At 41.4% G+C, this 13,289-nt stretch overlaps 1 protein-coding gene and 1 pseudogene across 1 annotated transcript in view; one reads left to right on the forward strand and one right to left on the reverse strand.

Annotated features, from left to right (window-relative positions):
• Window positions 1–268: 268 nt before the first annotated feature.
• Window positions 269–10,391, reverse strand: LOC101588499 (annotated as a pseudogene).
• Window positions 10,392–10,773: 382 nt separating this feature from the next.
• Window positions 10,774–13,289, forward strand: part of Sele (selectin E) — a gene marked incomplete at its 3' end in the record, with an annotated part of 9,408 nt that continues 6,892 nt past the window's right edge. Inside the window, 4 exon segments of the mRNA XM_004634841.1 lie at window positions 10,774–10,810; window positions 11,432–11,815; window positions 12,311–12,418; window positions 12,833–13,018. Coding sequence (XP_004634898.1) covers window positions 10,774–10,810; window positions 11,432–11,815; window positions 12,311–12,418; window positions 12,833–13,018 — 715 coding nt within the window.

The following is a 13,289-nucleotide window of genomic DNA, read 5'->3' on the forward strand; positions in this document are numbered from 1 at the left end:
CACAGAAAGGAGGTGAAGTTGCTGCCTTGTGCAGCAAACTCTGGGGGCCTTCTTTCTCAAAGTCCCTTGCTGGGGTGGGGACACATCCCCAGCAGCCAATACTGGGCCGCTGCACCAAGTTAAGGGCTAATCACAGAGATACAATTTTCCCAGTGTCCTAGCTAGCTGGTGTCGCTCTACAGCCCGCAGATGCTACAAGTGTTGCTGGCCTAATGAATGGGTTGGGGTAAGGGGACGGGAAAGGGGGCCGAGAAGGGCTCCATGGCCTTCAGGGCACGGGCACAACACGCAGGGTGTTGGTGAAGCCAGAGCCAGGGCGCCAGCCAGTCAGCACGATGACCACATCTGTCTTGAAGAAGCCTCGAGCCTTGCCGACATTCATGGCCAAGTTCACATGCAGGTCCACATCCTCAGCCCACGCCTGCTGCACAGGGTCCTTGCACAACAAGGGAAAGATGCGGCGGTACAAATATGCCTGGTGCGCCGTCTGAGGATTGTGGGTCACGGCAATGACGGGGACCCGTGGATGATACCGCGCCACTTGATGGGCAGACCTGCTGGACTTGGTGAGCATGATTATGGCCCCGCTGCAGCACTTGAAGGAGGCCTCCACCTCACCCACGGCGGCGGCTTCTGTGGGTTGCTGATAATGGAGGTCAGGCGGCGCAGCTCCTCAAATAACTGTAAGTGTTAGAAGGCAGCCTCTGCCTCTGGGCAATCAGGTGCTGCATGCGCACTGCCTCCAGCGGGTAGTCGCCCTTGGCTGTCTCCCCGGTCAGCATGATGCACTCCGCCCCAACCAGGACAGCTTTGGATACGTCGCTGCCCTCAGCTTGCGTGGGCCGGGGCTTTTTGATCGTGCTCTCCAGCATCTGCATAGTGCAGATGAAGGGCTTCCCCGCGTACTTGCAGCACCCAATCATCATCTTCTGGACCAGGAAGACATTCTCTGCAGGAATCTCAATGCCGAGTTCACCATGGGCCACCACGATGCCATCGCTGGCCTCCAGGATCTCATCGAACCTCCGCACGCTTTTGTAGTTCTCGATCTTGCTGATGATCTTGTCCTTCTCCCCAGGACCTGCCTCACTGCCTGGATGTCATCAACCTTGCGGGTGTAGGACGCCAGCACCATGTCCACGTCCTGCTCCACCACAAACCTCAGGTCCTGGATGTTCTTCTCAGACACAGTGGGCAGTTCTACGGCGGCACCGGGGAGGTTCACGCCCTTCTTGTTGCCCAGGGAGCCACCGTGTTCCACCTTGGACACCGGGAAGTCAGGACCTTTCTCCTTCACTAGCAGGGAAATGAGGCCATCATCCACACAGATCTTGCTGCCTACGTCTACCACCTTGTAGATGTTCTTGTAGTCCAGCCACAGCATATTCTTGTCACATTTCTCCATGTAAGCGTTGTCCAGAGTGATCTTGAGCGGAGATCCCTTGTTGAGCTCCACCTCGGCGGTGCCACTGCCCTTGATGAGTCCGGTTCAGATCTCGGGGCCCTTGGTGTCAAGGGCCACAGCCACTGGCCAGTAGAGAATGGGGTGACAACCGCAGTTCTCGGTGGCTGTATGCACGTTCTTGATAGCCCCTGCATGGTACTCATGAGTTCCATGGGAGAAGTTCAGCTGGACCACGTTCATCCCAGACTTAATCATCTCCTTCAGGGTCTCCACCGAGTGAGAGGCCGGGCCCATAGTACAGATGATCCGGTGTTGTGGGCCGTGATGGGGGCTGAGTCGATGTCCAGGCAGCACATGTGCTCCAGGAAGGTGTCAGCCATGGCTGCGTGCAGCTGCTGGCTCTGGATGAAGGATGTCCCAGCTTCACTGTAGGTCTTTGACAAGGCTTGTGAGATGCTTGTGCACTCGGCTGTGGCTGCGGTGCAGGAAGAAGCAGACAGCTTTGCAACATTGGGATGCCTCGCCTCTGTAAGACTGGAATTTTAAGCATATACAGACCACACAGAAAGGCAACTATACATATTGGTTAGAATGACTCCTAGATAGTGAGTGAATCATTTTCTCTAGGGCTCTGTTAGTCTTAATTGCATGCATATAATTTATGGAGAAAAGGTAAATACTATGCATTTACAGTTAGACTGTCCCTATATATTACTATTAAAGTGATAGCATAATGAAAAAACATATCCATATATATATATATATATATATATATATATCCATGTATATAGTAAGGAAAACATGTTCATAATTAAGTATATTGTGAAAATACTGAGCTAGACAGATATGAAGCACTTTCCTACTCTGCAAGACTTCTCAAAGCCTTTAACATGCTAATGTACATTAAGACTCTCTAAGAAAGGAGATATATTTTACAGTGTTTCCAAAATATTTGATCATGATGTTATATTTTCACTGAACATCTCTGGAAAGCAGTGTTTCATGGGGTATATTTTAAAAACCATAGATCTGATGATGTTTATTTAGTTAGGGATTCCAGAGATTTTGGTATCCATTTCACAAGAAGGTCATATAGCCTCTATCTTCCAGAGGTTAATTCATCCTCTTCACTCTAGAGCTTTGCTCCTTTTCCATGGAAGCATTTACTGTCTCTTTTCCCTCATGCTTCCCAGAACTGGTGCTCAAGAAATAGACTCTATAACCTCATTCTTAACACCTCCCCATTTGCCCAGCCAAGGTAGGCTCTTGTTCAGAGGAAGTATTAAGTGTGTGTGTGTGTGTGTGTGTGTGTGTGTGTGGTACCACGGATTGAACTCCAGACCTTGAGCTTGCCAGGCAGGTGCTTATGCTGCTGAGCTATATCCCTGTTCAAAAGGCCTGCAAATTCTCATTCCCTCTGATATAGTCACCTATGACCAATCACCACTGAGTGGCTAAGACCAATATGAACAATTCCCATACGATCTTCATATGATGTGTATGTCAGGTGCTTTGTTCACATTAATTTCATCATCTGTCATTACCTTTTTAAAAACCACAGTGTTATAATGTAAAACAGAACTCAATTCACAGATACCAGATGTTATGGTTTGTGTCCAGTTGTAGCCCCAAAGCCTCATGAGTCACTAGGGCAGGATTCTAGAGTTTGTGATTAATTCATGATCCAGTGCTGGGATTATGGGTGTGAGTGTTACAACCGCTCCCTCCCTGGGGCAGATAGCCTGGATGCAATATAAATAAGGGAGAGAGGCTTGCTAGCTGCTGCAACTGCTATTCCTTCTTTTGCTTCTTGCTGTTTTCCATCTCAATGAACTGCTACCTTCTGTCATGTGCCACCTGAGTATGGCTCAAAATCTCCACTAACTGTGAGCTAAACAAAACTTTCCTGCCTTAATTTTGAGCATTAGGTATTTTGTCCCAGCAATGAGAGAGAGAGAGAGAGAGAGGGAGAGAGAGAGAGAGAGAGAGAGAAAAGAAACTGAGACACCGTATTATTTTACAAACTGAAGGAACAACCTGAAGTCCAGAAATGTAATAGCTTTATTAAGATGCATATAGTCAGTTAATGTCAATACCCAGAAAACTTTGTTAGTTTTCCAAGCATGCAAGTCAATGGTGAAAAGGTTTTAATTATTCTATGATGCTTCACAGCAATTCAGCCAAGAGACAGCAGCCTACTAGACAAAGAAAACACAACTTCAGTTTTCTGGATATTTCATGGTGGTTCAGTGACTCATTCCTGACCCTCAAAACTGCCTTATTTCTCACAAGTGGTTTAGTGGCAGAGATTATAGCACACACATTTCTGATAAAGCATTTCAGTTCCCGCAGTCTGCCAAGACATGCCTAATTAAGGGAAACATTCTACTTGTTAGAGTCACAGATAAAGACTCTCTATGCTGATTACCTCTAGCCAGACTGACTGGAGGCATCTTTATGAGATGGCGAGATAAAACTGAGCTTCTCAAAAGTGTATTGTTCCCTTCTCTTAGAAGCAGAGGTGAGGCCTTCCTAGTTGGGTGAAATTACCCTCCATATTCTTCTAATATCCCTTAGGGATGAATCTATGGGTTTTTAAACTCTATTTTCTCTGAAAAGTAAATATGATTAAGTAGCACAAAGGAACTTCTGGTCATCAAAAGGAAAATGAGCCAACATTCACAGCATGGAAATTCTGGCTTGAACATGAGTCCAAGCTCTTCCTCCATGGTGCCCCTTCTGAACTGCACCCACTATTCACTGTCCAAGCTATCATTTCTTCACCTTGGATGCTCTGTCCCACACAAACAGTCACTTCAACCTGTAGAACTGGCAAGCAAGGTAAAGAGTGCAGTTGACAACCCTAAGACTGCTAGGTGGCCATTGTGGGGACAAGCCCCATGTGGGTGGTGCCAGAGTGGCACAGCTGGAGGGTGCAGACCATGCCTGATGTCCACTCCTACACCTTGATGGCCTCATCCTAAAAGAAGTCCATTTTCTTTTTTCTTTTCCTTCCTTCCTTCCTTCCTTCCTTCCTTCCTTCCTTCCTTCCTTCCTTCCTCCCTCCCTCCCTCCCTCCATCTCTCTCTCTCTTATTCTCTCTTTCTTTTTTCTTTTTCTTTTCTTTCTTCTTTTGTGTTTTAGGGAAGTGTCTACAGGTTATTCAGGGTTTCAGTACTAGATTGGACTTGTAGTAATCCGCCTGTTTACAGCCTCCCAAGAGCTGGGATTACAGGCACGTGCCACCACACTCAATCTCAATTGCCATCTCAGCATGCCCCCGTGGAGGGGCCAGCATGGCAGGCCCAGGGATCAAACCCTTGGCCCCTGCACCTGCTTGCAGGTACTTTAATCCATTGAGCTATTTGGCTGGCCCTAAGAAGTCATTTTCTCCTTTAATGCTAGCTTTGCATATGGGTCTGAAGGTTTAAAACACCCTAGAATGTCTTGAGAAAGTTCAATCTAGTCTTTTCATCAAATTTGAAGGTATTTCAAGGAGTTATAAATGCTATCTATATACAAATAGGAGGATTTCCTTATGGAGAAAATCTGCTGCCTTTATACAGTTTAATACTGTGTTCAGTCTATAGTATTTGAGTCTAAGCCTCCATGTGCAATACAATAGGTCCAGTTTCTAGCATTGCAAAGTAAATTGTAATATCTGAATCTCATCATTTTCAGGAAGGAACCTCTTCCCTGCAGGCTTCTTTTCTGTACTGCAGGCTGACTATGCACTTGGCTTTCCTCCCTTTTAGGGCTAGAGGTCAGGCAGGCCAGCATTCAGTTTAGTATGAGAAGACAGAGCGTCTGGCAGCTTCTCCCAAATACATTTCTTTCTGTACATAGTGCAAAATTAAATTAGAAAGAAGCATGTGCATGCTTTATTTTTAGGGTGCTTCCTATTCTGAAATCTATGATTAGAACACATGGGCTGGAATTTATGATCCTTGTGCCTCAGCATTCCAGAGTGCTGGGATTATAGGCACGTGAAACAGTGCCTGGCTTAAAATGAAACATTCTTGTAGTTTAATTACTGCAGTAAGCTATTCATTGTCATCTGGATAATATATAATCATCTTCAACTATATAATGATTACTAAATAATCATATCAATTATTGAATTGTAAGGAATTCTAGAAAATTCAGGTTATTCTCTTTCTCTTCTCCAAAATTATCTATTTTCAATTTTGGGGAACTTTAAACAAGTAATTATTTTCCCTTTTCAGTTGGTATCCTTTAAAGCTATTTGGAAGTGCTATATTTTCTTTTTGATACAATAAAATTGAACTTAGTTTTTAAACAATGAACAGCCTAGAATTTTTACAAAGTGAGACCATGAGAAAAAAATCTAATACTAATCCTTTAGAAAACTTCTGACTTAAAAAATAAACAGTATGGGCTGGCCAAATAGCTTAGCAAATTAAAGCACCTGCTTGGGCAGATGCAGAGGCTGGGAGTTCAATCCCCGGGCCTGCCATGCCAGCCTGCCCCTAGGGTGCTCTGAGATAGCAATTGAGACTGGGCATGGTGGCACGCACCCATAATCACAGCACTTGGGAGGCTGTAAACAGGAGGATCACGATGAGTCTCATCTATGCAGTGAGACCCTGTCCACCCTGTCCATCCTTTCTCAAAAAATATATATATATAAAAAAGAAAAACACCAATGGAAATAGCCAAGGAAAACAAGCTGGTGGCTTTTTCTAATTGAGGGACATTTTTCCCCTAGGGGTATTTCAATGTCAGTCTAGTTACATACAGGAAATGTTAATTAAACCACCCACCCTCATTTGTTTCTTCCAAACAGGAAATAAAAATTACAATAGACTTGTAAGTCTAAGGAGTGACTCAGAAGCTCAACAAGGGAAATCAGTGGAACTAACAGAGTCATCTTGAGCCAAGGGGAGAGGATCAGCTATATTTTGCTTTGGTTAAAAATTGCTCACTTTCCTTGCATGAGAATTCAAAACACCAACTCATCTTAAGTATTCCTTGTATAATGTAGCACTGACACAGTGGTCTTCCAGCCTTCCAGAGTGTCATTATTATCTGTAGTGAAATTTTGGTTAAAAGTCTATCTATCTATCTATCTATCTATCTATCTATCCATCCATCCATCCATCCACTGAACATGAGTACTGCCTGATAATCTCTCCAAATCAGATGGACCTGGGAATTTATACCTCAAAGTGAGGTGAAGCTTAGCCACATGTGTCAGAACCACATCAAATATTCATTGAAAGCACACACTCCTGGTTTTCCCCGTTGACCTGCTGAGTGAATGTTAGGCTTGGAGAGGGAAATTTCTAATGCTCAGATGGTTCTTCACAGTAAAGTCTGAAAGCCTCTGTCTTCCCTAGGTGTGTAAAAGCATAGTAAATAACTCCAGGCTCCTTCTCATCCAGAAGTTCTGAAATCTCCGTTTGTACTGCAAATCCCCAACTAGTGCACTTACTTTTAAGGGAGTGAACTTAGAGGAAATCAGATGAATTCCACATCAAATACACCTAGATTTTGACTAAACAAAGAATGCCTTATACTGAAAGCTCCCATTGCCCATTTTTCCCAGTTAAATATACCAGTGAGGGTCAAAGTATAAATAGACGCTGCCACAGAGACTCTTGTCACATGTGGTCATGTGCCACTGCCTACCAGGCTCAACAACCTCCTCCATACAGCAGAGCCTCAGTAAAAATTCTACCACTTTGGTTGCAGACCCCAGCCTCCTCTTCCTGCTCTCAGAGTCCCTCAGGGATGCATCCTCACCATAAATATGAGAATGAGTGGGGCCAACTGTCAATGCAAAAGCAGGTAAAGTCCTCTATGTTCCACTAAAGGACATGGAGGGGAGGACAAAGCACTTGTAGGAAAAAGGATGACCAAGTAGAAAAGTGACCACCTCAAAAAGAAAATAACCAGCTCTGGTTATTCAGCCTAGGATGTGCATTGTCTTTTTTCTTTTCTTCAGCTGAATCAGTGGAGAGGATGCCCTCCCACCAGATGGTGATTTTCAGAAAGCTCCACGGGAGGCCACTGGAAAATTCCTGAGAAGGAACTGTTGTCTATAGTTCCAAAGCTTTGGAGACTCAGTGATGACTCATGAGTCTTAATTTGGCAGGAAATTTGGAAATATTCAGTGGTAGGGGGACGATATTCAACTTCCAACTATTGAAATCTCACCTTTTTTTTTGTCAACTCACTGTCTACTGCGCCCCTTTTCCAACAAGTGAATGAGAGCTTCTCATTGCCCTCTCAGGAGGAGCGGCCATGGTCAGGAAGGTGTCAGGGAAGACCACAGAGAACAACAGACCAGGGAGATTGGTCCTGCACAGATCAGTGCAGGAGAGAAAAAGGAAAGAAGCCACAAGCTGGGAAGTGATTAGCTGATGGCCCTGAGTTTCAATGCCTTACCTCTGTGTGGTGGGATGGGATAGATGAAATCCTTCATTCCTTAAAGCCCTCATCTGTAAAATATGTGAAATAAAGGAACCTATTTCATTACAGGATGGATGAATTATGAAGATTAAATAATGATAGACATGAACATGCAAAAGTCTCAGAACATGAACTAGCACATTGCAAGCACTAGATAGATGTTGGAGATTAGAATTAGGGGCTTAATGCAGTATTTGTAAATGAAAAGACTTTATCACCATTGTGGTTATTATTATATATCTTTGAATGAAAATGATGAAAAGAGAATTTTAGACTTGTTATAATAATCCATAATAATAAATGCATTATCTAGTACTATTTATACCTAATTTCAATCTTAAAAGTAAAATAATTAGTGACGCATTTTACTAATATAGCAGAAAAATTTTGAGATTTGGCTACAGTAAGCCAGGTGTGGTTGTGCATACCTGTAATGCTAGCACTCAGGAGGCTGAGGAAGGAGGATTGCCATGAGTTCAACCCTAGCCTGGGCTCACAGTGAGTTCAAGTCCAACCTGACCTACAATGCCAGACCTTGCCTCAGAAAACAACATAAAATAAAACAAAGAAAATAAAAAGACTTGGCTACAGTGCACATCTAACTATGCCCTTTTTATGACCATGGACGATCATATGCTCAAAATTTATTACAAATAATGTATATATAAGTAGTATATGAGCCGAGCTTTACATCCTCCCTTACAAACTAAATAAATAGTTTGTGAACAATCAGGCTTCTGCAATTACTGAACAATAAGAAGCTGCTAAGAAACATGAGATAAAAAATTAAGATTACATCAATATCTGCAAAACGTTAAATAAAATTTATTTCAGAATTTAATAAAGTGAATGTGAAAAGAATTTCCTCTCCTTCAAATGACGCTTCTTTTTTGTGCCTATACATCTATTTTCTACCTTTGGATCTTATCTAATTTAACTTATTATAGGGATAGTGAATGAGATCAGTTTCATTTCCACACTTGTAGGTTTTTCAGACATGCACAAAGAATAAGAATGTTAACAGTGGCTACCTCTGGATGACAGAATTTTAAGTAAATTTTACATCCTACATTATTTTTCAAATATTTTCCAATTTTTAGAATCGCCCCTTTACTTTTTTTTTTCGAGCAGAATATATTTATTGGAGGAAAAAAAAAGCTCCTGTCTGAAGAGAGACAGAAGGGGGACCTGAGCAGGTTGTCCCCACCCCTTTACTTTTACAATACAAATAATACAGTTTTTAAGAACCTTGTGTTCAAATGAAAGTGAAAAGAATGGTTTATGTCTCTTACAGAATTATCTTGTCTTCTTTGCAAGTTCACATTATTAAAGTTTTATACAATTTTTGTGTCAATTGAATGAACTATATATAGCTTTTAATCTTTATTTTTTCACTGAGAAAGCCAAGGATATTTCTAAACATGAGTATCTAAATCAAGTCCCCTCATTTTTTTATTTTAAAAGGATCAAACAATAAAAACAATGATACAGAATTTCAGAATTAGATAATAGAAAATTAACAATAGTTGATATATTACATATTATCATCTTCAATCAATTTTTTATCACTACATTTTATAATCTGAGTAACTACTCACTTCTTTTTAAGAAACAAATCATTTGAGATATTTGACTGGAAGATGTTGTTTTCAGTAATTTAGCTATAATGTGTGAAGTGCAAGAGTCTTCAGCTGTTTTGTGGTTCATTCACCCTAAGAGACTGCATTTGAAAATGCGTTCAATTGGTAGAAGAAAGAGGAAGAAAAATCAAACATTGATCTATTATTGACAGCCGTGGATGACAAAATTGAGTATTATAATCCATGAATGACAAATATTCTTAGTTTGCTCAAGTTTATGAAACTCTTACTACTACCACAATTACATGAGCAATGCTATGAATAGGGATGTCTTTAAAAAAAACTTTAAGAACAGGCTTTATGTTATTGGAATGAAAAATCACGCACTTATCTTACATTCATAAAATTGTACATGAAATATAAAGACCTGTACAAGGGAAAATTAACTTGGAGGGGTGGTTTCTGACATCACTGTAATTTTGAGCACTATGGGAATATATGGGAAACTGGATGCGGATGAGAATTTCCTACATCCAAAGAGGAATTTCCTGCATACAAAGTTGCTAAGAAAAATGGAAAAAAGAATTGAAATTACATCAATATCTGCAAAATGTTAAATAAAATTTGTTGAAATCTTTAATAATGTGAATGTGCGAAGAATTTCCCGCTCTTGAAAATATTTCTTTTCTTTTGTGTGCGTGTATATATTCCTCTAGCATTGCATCTTGTCTAACTTGACCTATTACATAGATAGTAAATCGGGTCATTTGGATTTGGACTACATCCTGTTCTTTTCTTAGGATTTGGACTACCACCTCCTATTACAGGAAGCCAACCCTTTATAGAGGGGCGCATACAGGCAATGCTTAGTAGCTCGTGACTAACTTTACACCAGAACTGCCAGCACAGCACGGTACAGCAGCAATAGCAGTGGTGGCAACGGCAGGGCACCTGAGAAATCCAGTGCCCATACATCTATTTTGCAGCACAGTAAGTACAGAATTCCTGACAAATGCAGCCTTGGCTATGAAAAGATTTATCATTATAACAGATATGTGAGAAGACTTCCAATGTATGTGCAAACTTTTATTGTATTAGAGTTAATACCATTCTTTTCTGTTTGACATAAATAATGAAAATGCTCAATATTTTATTTATTCTGGTAAAAGCCTCTGAAATACAGATTGTGCCTCTGTAGTCTCTATGTTGAAATCTTATGGTGTTGGATCAAAATCATAGTAGAATGAGCTGAGTAACAAGCTATAAGGAAATTGCCTGCGATTAATTTTTTACATTTTCCTACCAGAAAAATATTTCAAGTCTATTTCTTCAGTGAAAAGAACTCTTGAAATTATGAATGCTCCATGGTTTCTCTCCACTTTCATGTTTGGTAAGTTGTTATCAGACAGATCAGACTTTTTCATTTGGGCATTATTGGCACTGAGGATCAGAATGTCCTTCCACACTGAGGCTGTTCTGTGCACTGTGGGGTGCTTAGCAGGAGCCCGCATATTTCAGGGCAATATGTTCCTTACCTCCTAGTGTCATAGTTTCCTCAGGTATAAAGAATTGATCATAAATTACCTATTTAGACATTCTGAAAAATCAGTATTATGGTTCATGTAAAATGCTTCTCACAGTGCCCTGTGGTACGTATTAAGGGCTCAATAAAGCTTCATTAACCTGGTTATCTAATATTAATTTTTCTGTGAAGTCACTATGCAGTTAAGCTTGGATGAGTGAATGTGGTACAGCACCTAGGGGATGGCAAGTCATAATAGTTGTAGACAGTAAATGATAGTATTTCTCATAAGTTCCTTTGATTACTTTCCTTTTTATTAATTTTATTGAGAAAGAAATAACATTGAGACAGTTTCAAATACTTCCAAAGGATGAAAACATTTGGGTCATTCCAAAGATCACAAAGGAAAAAATTAAGACAATCTTAAGCACAGTAAATAGTTAAACTATAGAGGAATCAAAATCTACCATTCCTTCCATATCCCTCTAGTGCTTCTCATTAGAGACAGCAGAGCCTGGTCGTACAATGCTTCTACAGAAACCATGACTTATGAGGAGGCCAGGGCATACTGTCAGCAAAAGTACACCCACCTGGTCGCAATTCAAAACAAAGAGGAGATCGAATATCTCAACTCCATACTGAGCTACTCCAAGAGCTATTACTGGATTGGAATCCGAAAAATCAATAACGTGTGGGTCTGGGAAGGGACCCAGAAGCCTCTGACTGATGAAGCCAAGAACTGGGCTCCAGGGGAACCAAACAATAAGAAAAATGATGAGGACTGTGTGGAGATCTACATTCAGAGAGAGAAGGATACAGGCATGTGGAATGATGAGCCGTGCAGCAAAAAGAAGCTTGCCTTGTGCTACACAGGTAGGAGGTGTGAGGCAGCGCCGCGAGCTTTGGTGTGTGGCTATCTTGACAAATGTAGGCCAAACTTGGTCTCTATTGTGCTGATTTTATATCCCAGAAGATATGATTTTAAGACACACTTTTTACCAGTTAAAATATCTCTTTACATCTTTGAATGTAGATGAGAATATATGTCCATATGCATACCAATAATTCTATATGTATTAGACTGCATAGACACACATGTAGTATGTATTTTAGTTACTTGTTTATTTTTGATACAGAAACAGTTTTCAGGGTTAATGATAAAATAAATTTTCTATGCCTGGGACCAGCTATACTCCTAATTTCCATACATTAACATCCAGGCATCAACTCAATGAACCTGAAACTCAGTAAAATCTTATGCACACTGTGCGCTTGATGATGTCTCTGTTCACTGCTGGTCTTCAGTTCAAAGGAACATGTGACATACACAGTAACAATGATGCTCATTGGAGAATGTGATCTTTGCAGCTTCCGGTACTAATCAGTCCTGCAGTGGTCATGGGGAATGTGTAGAGACCATTAAAAACCACAGCTGCAAGTGCCACCCCGGCTTCCACGGACTCAGGTGTGAGCAAGGTGAGTATGGGTCTCACCTCTTCCTTTCTCTGAGGTGACATTATTTTCTCTTGTCCTAGCTGGATTGGGAGTCAGGTTTGTATATCATCCTTATCCTAGGTCATATGATGTAAGTTGGTGATTGAGAGCTGAGATTATGAAGTCAGCCCTCAGAGTCAAATATCAGACTCGCTACTTGTTTTCTATGGTACTTTGGCCTGGTCGTCTTATAGGGTCACGGCAATACTCACAGGCTGTCATTGATGAAAAAGTCATTATGAGGCCCATGACTATAGTTATGAGACCCAGAATAAAATACAGTAAAAAACTCATCAATATCACAGGTTTATGGTTGCTTAGTGTCTGGCACACTGGAAACACTTAGCAAGAAAAAATCACAAGGTGAGACAACAGACCTGGTTTGCATCTTTTCAGTTGTTACATGTGAAGCACAGGAAGACCCTCAACATGGAAGGCTGGTTTGCACCAACCCCTTCAGGACCTCCAGCTACAACTCCTCCTGCTCTGTGAGCTGTGAACAGGGCTACCTGGCGAGCAGCAAACAGAACACGCAGTGCCTGCCCTCTGGAGAATGGAGTGGTCCCACGCCAGCCTGTGAGGGTGAGTCTCTTTCAATATGCACAGGACATTTTCTAACTCACCCTCCTTCCTGCACTTTCTAACCCACAGAAAACATTGTCCAAACCCTAAAGAAACGGGTTTTTTTTCACTGTGTTTAGTAAAAATTGTTCTCTCACTAATGTCTATGTAGGCATGGTTTAAGGTAATGTCTGTTACCTGCATGGTTTGAGGGATGCTTTTAATTTATGTTTGAAATTGGTATTCTGGGTTGGGGATATAGATGAGCAGCACAGCACCTGCTTGGCATGTA

The sequence above is a fragment of the Octodon degus genome, unplaced genomic scaffold (genome assembly GCF_000260255.1).
Source record: "Octodon degus isolate 3935 unplaced genomic scaffold, OctDeg1.0 scaffold00066, whole genome shotgun sequence".
Lineage (NCBI taxonomy): Eukaryota > Metazoa > Chordata > Mammalia > Rodentia > Octodontidae > Octodon > Octodon degus.